At 41.8% G+C, this 10370-nt stretch overlaps 1 protein-coding gene across 1 annotated transcript; it reads right to left on the bottom strand.

The window, feature by feature from the left end:
• Window positions 1–1036: 1036 nt before the first annotated feature.
• LOC139389429 (cation-dependent mannose-6-phosphate receptor-like) lies at window positions 1037–8581 on the bottom strand. Its single transcript, XM_071136185.1, has 7 exons — window positions 8172–8581; window positions 6443–6621; window positions 5912–6078; window positions 5601–5710; window positions 5311–5441; window positions 4788–4914; window positions 1037–3423 (listed from the first exon to the last, which is right to left on the bottom strand). The coding sequence occupies exons 1-7, from the start codon at window positions 8175–8177 to the stop codon at window positions 3301–3303; spliced, it is 843 nt and encodes a 280-aa protein (XP_070992286.1). The 5' UTR covers window positions 8178–8581; the 3' UTR covers window positions 1037–3300.
• Window positions 8582–10370: the final 1789 nt, after the last annotated feature.

Genomic DNA, 10370 nt, shown 5'->3' with positions numbered 1-10370 from the left:
AAAGGGGGGCGGGGCAGGGCCTTATATGCGTCGCGGAAGTTAGAGTAACAATGGTCCAAGGTCTTTCCTCCCCTGGTTGCGCAATCGATATGCTGATAAAATTTGGGGAGTCTTGTTTTCAGATTAGCCTTGTTAAAATCCCCAGCTACAATGAATGCAGCCTCCGGATAAATTGTTTCCAGTTTGCAGAGAGTTAAATAAAGTTCGTTCAGAGCCATCGATGTGTCTGCTTGGGGGGGGATATATACGGCTGTGATTATAATCGAAGAGAATTCTCTTGGTAGATAATGCGGTCTACATTTGATTGTGAGGAATTCTAAATCAGGTGAACAGAAGGATTTGAGTTCCTGTATGTTTCTTTCATCGCACCATGTCACGTTAGTCATAAGGCATACGCCCCCGCCCCTCTTTTTACCAGAAATATGTTTTTTCCTGTCTGCGCGATGCGTGGAGAAACCTGTTGGCTGCACCGCTTCGGATTGCGTCTCTCCAGTAAGCCACGTTTCCGTGAAGCAAAGAACGTTACAGTCTCTGATGTCCCTCTGGAATGCTACCCTTGCTCGGATTTCATCAACCTTGTTGTCAAGAGACTGGACATTGGCAAGAAGAATGCTAGGGAGTGGTGCGCGCTGTGCCCGTCTCCGGAGTCTGACCAGAAGACCGCGTCGTTTCCCTCTCTTTCGGAGTCGTTTTTTTGGGTCGCTGCATAGGATCCACTCCGTTGTCCTGTTGGACTGCACCAGCTTTGCTAGTTATTGCTGTGAGATGTTACCCCACTCTTCCACCAAGGCACCTGCAACTTCCCGGACATTTCTTGGGGGAATCTAGCCCTCACCCTCCGATCCAACAGGTCCCAGACGTGCTCAAAAGGGTTGAGATCCGGGCTCTTCACTGACATTCCTGTCAGCCACGGCTAAGGGCTGTATTCAGGCACTCCGCTTCACGCCATGCATCAGAACAGCCCATTAGAACAGCCCTTACCCGTTGTATATTGGTTAAATATGAATCATATTTTATCAGTACATACAGAGAGCAGTTGTTTTAAAAAATATATTTATTATGTTTTACATTGTGTTGCTTAGGGAGGTAATTGCCCCTGCTAACACGCCAGCACACTAAAACGTGTCATACATGACAGATTCAGAACTGTAATCAAACACTTTATTTATATTTAATTTTGATGCAAAAGCGCAAAACAAACTAAACAAATTCTCTTTTACTCTTCCCCTCATCTGCAAGTACAAATAGCATCACAAACTAAAGCCAAAGTCCGAACTAGCCAAATCCATTGAACCCAGACCTGGTTTGGTTCTGATCCATTTCGCCACATCTCATTGGGGCCTGTTGTCCTGGGCCGGGTCTAACGAATGCCATCTTTCAGGTCTTGATTGAACTAAGCGAGTGCCATGGGCCAAGTTTTTTTTGTTTTAAAAACACCACAAAGAAGCAAAAACAAAATTTAAAAACAACATTCACCCACATGTCACAGATAGTACATGTGTATTTTTCTTGATTATATAAACTACTTAAGTTCCTCCATTTTACTGTTGAACACAAAGTTCTTTCTGTTGCCTTATAAAGGACCTGTTCAATCACAGCATTATATTACAAAATCATCATCAATGTCCTCAGTATCATTAATGCTGCATTCATAACCAAGTGGGAAGGTGGTATTTACCACATACGACTGGGATTTATCCAGTTAGTGGGAAAATTGTCTATGATCCCTGTGCTCCGACTTCTCCCTCATGGTGACCTCTGACATCACCTATAAGAAAATTACCTCGATAACAGCATATTTTGGCTGTTAAATGCAACAAAACATAATTTATAAAAATCCATTAATATGTTTTTTTAACACTATAATTTGTTTACAAGTGTGAAAGCTGTACTTTTAATTTACAGTCGACGCTGCTTGTTGGCCATTAGCCAATCAGTGTTTCTCAACGATTTCAAAGAACGTAAAATGCATCCAACTGGTATTAACAACTTCACAACTGGTAATTACCACCTTCCCACTTGGTTATGAACACAGCATAACAGTAGGCTACTACTCAGTACCATGGTTTGGGTCAATGCATTTTCAATTTTGTCAACATAGGAAGTGAACTGATGGGAACAGAATTAAAATGGAATTGGTTCCAACCCTACTCTTCAAATAGCTAAGGAAAAGGTAGAACGGGTCAAAAGTACATTTTGGTCAAGGCCCAGTCAGCATCCTACTCTAAAACAGCAACACGGACTAAATGTGTGTCTAGCAGTGCATTGGATGGAATGGCTCTGTACTATATTGTGGTACAACTTCATTTGAAGGTCGTTATTACATATTTTTACCCAGTCGAAAACTTTAGGCTAAGAGTGTTTATTATTTCTTAACAATCGTAAATATATCTAACCATTTTAAATATATAAACCATTTAATTACAATGACCTGTAAGCATATAAATCATGAACAAAAGCCTGTGTATTCACTTACTGTAATATTACCATGTAAAAATTATTCTAAGCAGTGTATAAGCAGACCTTCAAATAAAGTGTGACCTACGAGTCAGTACACAGCCACCAGCTACTGAAACAAACTGGATGGGAGTCACATGTTAGGAACAGCTTCTATGGTTGCATTGTGTCAGCACTAACACGTCAGAAAGGCCTTACGGTTTCCACTAGATTAGACAGCCACAAAGTCTCTATCAAAGGCTCTATCATGAAAATTAATGAAATTTAATTTAAAAGTCAGGCTTAGGCATCAGGTTATCAGTGTGGTTAAGGTTAGTTAGGTTTAAAAATCAGATTTTAAATTGTAGAAATAGACGGGGTTCATGACTTTGTGGCAGTGTTAACTAGTAACGACACCTATTATGCCAGATGAACCAGATGTAACAGAGTCTGTCTGAGACGTCACTCTCCATCCAGAGGTGGCCACTCCAGTTCATGAAAGGAAAAAAAAAAAAGTGTATCCAGGTTTTTGTTGCCACCTCCAAATAATGACGCCTGGGCCATGCAAACCAGGGCAGGTGACTTACCATCTAATATAACAAACTAAGTGTTTAGGAGTAGATCCTAAACACTTAGATCCTCCAGCCTTCCATAAACTAGTGTGCCCACCTCTAAACTCATCCCTAAAACTGTCAAAATGAACTAGGATGAAGTTGCGCCTAGACACTGAACTGAGGTCAGTTTTATGTTTCTCCGGACTTGGAGAGAGTAAGTGATGATCCTAGATCTGTGCCTAAGGGCAATATCTATCCAAAGTGTCAAAAGCTTCACACGGGATAGATCCCTCCCACTACTGACATCAGATCACATGGGAAGCAAGTGGTCATCCCTCTCTTCTGGCTGCTCCTCTGGCTCTGTGGACACACCCCTGTATGTGGGAGGTTCCTCTTCGGGGCCCTGTGTCCTACACACAAAATTACATCCATCCTGAGGGTGAGGGAGAGAGAGTGAGAAGAGTTATGACTGACCAGCCAATCCCAGCCCTCAAAAGAACAGCGAAGTGCCCTCAAGTAATGCATAAATGGGGCCTTCAACATAGACACAATCCCAAATCAACCCATATACCCTCCAACATTTTATTTTGATGTAAAATGTATTTAACTAGGCAAGTCAGTTAAGAACTAATTCTTACTTACAATGACGGCCTAGGAACTGCCTTGTTCAGGAGCAGAACGACAGATTTTTTATTGTGTCAGCTTTCGGTTACTGGCCCAATGCTCTAACCACTAGGCTACCTGCCACCCCAAACATGGACACTAAAATACCAAATCAACCCATATACCCTCCAACAGACCCTGAATCCCAAATCAACCCATATAACCTCTTCCAACCTAAAACACTCGTAGGGGATAGGGTTTGGTTTGGGATTGTACCAGAGAGATATGTGACGTCCATAGTCTCCCGTTAGATAGTTCAGTGCAGATGGCCGTTGTGCTATCTGATAACTCGCAAACACTCATGGCATAGCTAGAAAGAAGCTCAGAAATGTGACATCGTCCACTAAACTCCCTTTCACCTTCAAAAGAGTCAAGAGTTAATATTACCAAAAACAATAAACCTGTAGCTAATATTGATGTTTTTTCATGAGCAAGTCTTCACTAGCTAATTCTCTAGCTAGGTATTTTGTGGTGGTAGAATCAGTATTTATGAAATTCGAAATGTGCACAGAAATTTGCTAGCTGTCTGCTTACTGAACCAGTCTCAAATCAATCCATATGAAATGAAAGGCAGGAATGTTAATAATGTCAGTTCACACACTCCATGCTGAATAATCCCTCTAGCTAGCGAGTGTAGTGAAGTTCCAGCTAATGGATAAATGAGTTAATGATATCTGTTCTGCCGTGATTAGCGCGCAGAGTTCTAGGGCACAGATGACTGCTCTCTGGGACATTATCGCGTTGGCCAAATGTTCCAAAGTAGCGAGGCACAGTGCTATCTGTCCGAGTCAGATACATGCTGATTTCTGAGAACAGTCCCAGAACTTTGCTGCCGTACCTCATCAATAAGCTGGCAAACTAGCTACTGTATGGCCATTCAAACACCTTGCACTGGGCAGCTAGCTGGAGCAAGTTTGCGCAACTGAGCGAGCATCATTTGCCGTAGTAGCCAGTACGTCATAGCTACCAAGAGAGGAGCGATTATCGGAATTAGTGTTAGGCGGATGAACAAAAACTAGATTTTTTTCCCGATTAGGTCCTCGTCCTACAAGACAGAACGGTTGAGGGACGAGCTTCACGTAGTAGTGACACCGCCTGACGTGAGACAGTGATGTGACTTCTACAAACACTCACCGCTGCCAGGTTGCCAACCTGCGTCCAGAAGACATAGTTGGGGAACTGCTGCAACCCTTTGGCCCCGACAATCAAACGCTGGTAGAGGAATCCACAAATGAGGTACACTGACAAGAGGACGAACCCACTGGGACAGAGGAATGAATAAACATTTTAAAAAGGTGTCGAATCCCCAGTTGGAAACCCATCCCATTAATTAACACATGAACAAACATCACAATGATTCACAGTGATAATTATTCTGGTGTTCTGTTTTGTTAAGCGTTGAGGAAATAAGAGACCATTATCATAATGAATACCAATAAATATGTAATATTTATGATCTGTCTTGGTCTTGTAGCTTTGTTCGTTGTGAGCAAATGACAAGTCCATTTCATAGGGCATTGAGTATTTGTTGGAGAGAGAAATGGAGAGCTTTGGTTGCTACCCTGCGTGCCAGTCAGCGGGTTGGGGATAAGTCTGAGTATTTCTGTAGTTGCCGGAATGTGTGTAATCAGGAAGGATGCATAATCTTAGTACTAACATGATGAGTATTATGGAGCCTGCACTGAGCTGAGATGGCAGAGCGGGACAGACCGCACTGGAGTCCAGTTCAAACAGATAGAAACAGTCCCTGTCCCTCTCCCTCTCCTCCAACACCACTTCCAGATTCCCCTAAGAGATACATGGGGAGAGAGAGAGAAAGAGAGAGGTTTGAGCAAGAGGGAGGACGATAAGGAGGGGATGTAGAGGTGTGCGTCAATGTGTGACAGGGAGAGGGGCATGTCAAATCACCACACCACAGTGATCCAAACCCTCCCTTCCCTCTCTCACCATTTCCACTCCTCTGTTGCAGGAGATCATGACAATGGCTTTCCTCATCTCCTTGGAACAGTGGCCGTCATACTTGGTGCCGTTGCTGTAGATCAACATCACCCAGTCACCTGTAGGGGGTGATGGGTAGCAGAGAGCAAGAGAGAAAAAGCGAGAGAGAGAGAGAGAGAGATGGAAGGGGAGAGAGAAAGGGCATCACTATATCTGGTCATGCTAGAGCTGACTTACAGAGATATAATATACCGTAACACACTGATAAGACCGGCACATGACTTTTCCAAAGGAAAAGATAAAGAACTGGACATTCTTACTTCCTCCGATAGCCTGTGTTGCAGTGTACAGGCCAAGCACTGTCTCACTTTCTTTTTCCGTATGGTCGATCTGAACGAGTCCCGCTCCTACCGTTTTCCCCGCATCCCCACACACCTGGAACTGGTACGTGTAGTTCTCCTTGCCGCTTGTCGTCGCCACAGAGAAACTGTAACCAAGGGAACCGTGGAAAAAAAACTGTGGTAACGTTACCTTGTATAAGTGTTACGTGTGATGTTACATGAGTGATGCAGACTAAAATGAACAATCTCTGGAAAATTAAAACTAAGGGAGTTTCCAAGCTTAATGTGGCCTCCTGACTGCTGAACAATAACCCTTTTATACCATCATGCAAGGCTCATTTCTGTGACAGCTGACAAAGTATAATTTCACCTCCCCAAGCAATGGACGTCAGTGTGTGTGGTCTTACTTTTTGCTGATAACCCTTGTTTTGATATCCCTCACCTGTTAAAGCAATAGGATATACCACAGATATTTGTATGTTTTCCGTTTCTAAAACGGTCATTCCTTACGTCTTGTTAGTGAGCGGTTCTAGAAGACTGAGGACCTTCCGTTCTGTCGGGGACTCAGAGAACAGCTTACACCTCTTGGTGTCGTCACGGGCCTGGCTTCCACACACCAACAGGACCAGCTGAACAGCCAGAACTAACAGCCGCACAGACGTCGCTGTGTGTGGGGAGGACATGGACACCTGGGGGAAATATATAATGGTACACGATTAAAATACTATACTTAGTAAAGCTTATTTGGTCTGTTTCACTGCATGACTGATTCATTGCCTAACCAATTCATTTGACACAGTGACACCGATAAAAGCAGTAAACCAGTGCTGCACTTTTAACGCTGTAGTAGGACTACTGAGAAAAAACACATGCCTTGTGATATTTACAATGAGTGTACAAAACATTAGGAACACCTGCTCTTTCCATTACATACTGACCAGGTGAAAGCTATGATCCCTTATTGATGTCACCTGTTAAATCCACTTCAATTAATATAGATGAAGGGGATAAGACAGGTTAAAGAAGGATTTAAGCACATGGATTGTATGTGTCATTCAGAGAGTAAATGGGCAAGACAAAATATTTAAGTGCCTTTGAAGGAGGTATGGTAGTAGGTGCCCAGGCGCAACGGTTTGAGTGTCAACAACTGCAACGCTGCTGGCTTTTTCCAAGCTCAACAGTTTCCTGTGTGTATCATGAATGGTCAATCACCCAAAAGGACATCCAGCCAACTTGACACAACTGCGGGAAGTATTGAAGTCAACATGGGCCAGCATCCCTATGGAAAGCTTTTGAGTCCATGCCCCAAAGAATTGAGGCTGTTCTGAGGGGAAAGCAGGTTGCAACTCAATATTAGGAAGGTGTTCCTAATGTTTTGTACACTGTCACCATTTCTGTGATTCCCAAGACATGAGATACATATCATGTGCAAGTAGGCCTACCAAGACAAAACTCTGCTACAACAGCGAGTCAGACCATATGAAAGTAAAATTACGCAGCAAAGCGGTTTACAAGAATGTTGCGTTCAAGAGAACTCGGAAAAATACGAGGTCAAATCATGACGTCACTGATTTATAGCTCGGAAAGTCGGAGCTCTAGAGGCCCGCGTTGGAATTAGGAGTGGGACTTTTTTTTAATGATCGGAGCTCGTTTCTTAGAGTTTCCTATTGTCTTGAACGCTCTTTTAAAACCTTTATTTAACTAGGCAAGTCAGTTAAGAACAAATTCTTATTTTCAATGACGACCTAGGAACAGTGGGTTAACTGCCTGTTCAAGGGCAGAACGACAGATTTGTACCATGTCAGCTCGGGGATATGAACTTGCAACCTCTCGGTTACTAGTCCAATGCTCTAACCACTAGGCTACGCTGCCGAAATTTCTGAGGTCAGTTGTTTTGTACGCGGCATAACATCTCTGTTTGCAGGAGGAAATGAAACTATCCCGCCATCTTGACTTGCACACCCCTGACCTAAGGTGCATTCAGGATGGTTGCTGCAACGTTCCGTGAGCGCTCAAGGCAAAACTGTCGAACATAAACTGTGTTGAATTGAACGTTCAATTACAGAAACGAGCTTGACATGAACACCGTGGTAGATGTCGTAAATCATTGCGAAATAGGTAAGGCCGTAATTAACAAAGCAGCTGTCATGCAACTTTTGAAACGCTGTAGAACGTTACGCATCCTGAATACACCCCTAGCCTCGGCTGATACTGTAACACAAACAACTTTTAGACATACCTTCATTCTGAAAAGATGTAGCCAGCTATTCCGTTAGCGTAGCCAATGAATAGTGTAGGTTGAAGTGGCTACAATCTAGCTGGTCTGGTCAAGTAGCTAGCAAAAGCAAGCTAAGCTAGCTAAATGGCACACCGTGTCCCCTGTTTTGTCATACAAATGCAACAGACTAACACCTGGTAATCAATTTCGATCACGCACAATTACAAAACCATGTTCGTTAACAGTCCGCTATAAAATGTACTTTAATACAAACTATTTATGCTATAAAATCATTATACAGCGTCTAGCGTTACTTTATGTCAGATGCGGAAGTGGAATTAAACAAGGAAACGCATTTGACTGTAGCAAAGATTTAACTAAATCAAGACACACCACAAGCTTGTCGTTTCCAATGGTATCAAATGAGTCGTAGAGGGCAGAGCTAAGCACGTGCTAGCGATATCCTATTGGCGCGTTCTAGTATACATCTGCATATTTACGTTAGGGCACGCCTACTCTGTGAAGTGTGTGCAATAACCAAATTCTCATTTGCACTCCTAAACAGCGCGATAAAAAAAATAAAAAAAATAATGACAGGGTGAAGTCTACAAAACGTAGTCCATTCTGTTCATAACAGATTCTAGTTTTGGGAACAGAAAAATGTATTGAGATCAAATGTTTAATTGATGATAATATTGCAGGATCTCGGCAAAATTACATATCGTTCCATCTTCTCCCAGTGGGCTTCCTCTCACTTGAGAGGAAGCGGATTTTTCACATTTATACAGCCAGTGAAATAACTCTCATTGTTCTAACCATTCAATTAATGGGGCATTATTGGCATGGGAAACATTTTTATTTTTTATCAACAACAAATCAATACATGAAGTACATGTGGGAACACAAGTATATATAAATAATATCCAATGGACAATTGGGCTGGGGGCGGGGCTAGAGGGTACAATATCACATTACACAAGGACGTTAAGGGACAAGCATAGGCTTATAATTCTAACAGCTTTTTTGTTAGTAGAGTATTTCATTGTCTTAAAATACAGTTCAGTTTATTTTTGTAAGGTAAGAAAATGTGGTGTTTTGTTTTGTAAATTTACATTTGTGAATATGAAATAATGAAATTAATTACATAAAAATGTTTCAGGTTATTTTATTTCTATTGTAGGTAAAGAATCCAAGCAGTACATCTCTCCGCAATAGTGTAAGCTCTTCATAAATGTGTTCAAATATAAATCTACTGATGTCTTGCCACAGTTTTCTCACATGAATACAATGCCAAAAAATATGCAACACTGTTTCTGGGTGGTCATTACAAAAGGAACAATTTGAGTTGATGTTTTCCTTAAACTTCTTCATATAGTGGTTGGCTGGATAATATTTATGAATAATTTTGTTAAGTTTGTTAACAAGTAGGTATGTGTGTTGCAACATCCAAACTTTTTCCCAACAGATATTATCAATAAATCCATTCCAATAAGGCATGACATAAGGTATACAACATCCTGCTGAAACAAGGATCGTATCGCTCTGTTGTTGAATGGACCAAAAGAGAAAAATCTTTCCTACTGATGAGTCAACAGGGTCAGTGGAAGGTAGGCTAAGGGTCAGGTCTTGACACATTCCTGAATAATAAAGCAACTCCTGAGGGAATGGCATCTAAAACAATTGCAAAATCTTTAGGTGTTACAGGGACCTTGTAAAGTGATAAGAATTCTTTATAACTGAGTAAAAGACCCTCTGCATTTACCAGTTGGCTCACCAATAGGATATTATTTCAGAAACCAATATTCTAAAAACAAAAGTATTTTTATACACTATATCATGATTATTCCATATACAGTGCCTTGCGAAAGTATTCGGCCCCCTTGAACTTTGCGACCTTTTGCCACATTTCAGGCTTCAAACATAAAGATATAAAACTGTATTTTTTTGTGAAGAATCAACAACAAGTGGGACACAATCATGAAGTGGAACGACATTTATTGGATTTCTCAAACTTTTTTAACAACTCAAAAACAGAAAAATTGGGCGTGCAAAATTATTCAGCCCCCTTAAGTTAATACTTTGTAGCGCCACCTTTTGCTGCGATTACAGCTGTAAGTCGCTTGGGGTATGTCTCTATCAGTTTTGCACATCGAGAGACTGAAATTTTTTCCCATTCCTCCTTGCAAAACAGCTCGAGCTCAGTGAGGTTGGATGGAGAGC

The sequence above is a fragment of the Oncorhynchus clarkii genome, chromosome 3 (assembly GCF_045791955.1).
Source record: "Oncorhynchus clarkii lewisi isolate Uvic-CL-2024 chromosome 3, UVic_Ocla_1.0, whole genome shotgun sequence".
Classification (NCBI taxonomy): Eukaryota; Metazoa; Chordata; class Actinopteri; order Salmoniformes; family Salmonidae; genus Oncorhynchus; species Oncorhynchus clarkii.
This window is presented reverse-complemented; position numbering and strand designations above follow the sequence as displayed.

Excerpts from the sequence above, each read along its gene's own strand:
- LOC139389429 (XM_071136185.1), bottom strand. Across the intron at positions 6,079-6,442 it reads GAACCGCTCACTAACAAGAC|TTTCTCTGTGGCGACGACAA; the intron begins GTAAGGAATGAC and ends CCTTGGTTACAG. Across the intron at positions 5,442-5,600 it reads GCAACAGAGGAGTGGAAATG|GGGAATCTGGAAGTGGTGTT; the intron begins GTGAGAGAGGGA and ends TGTATCTCTTAG.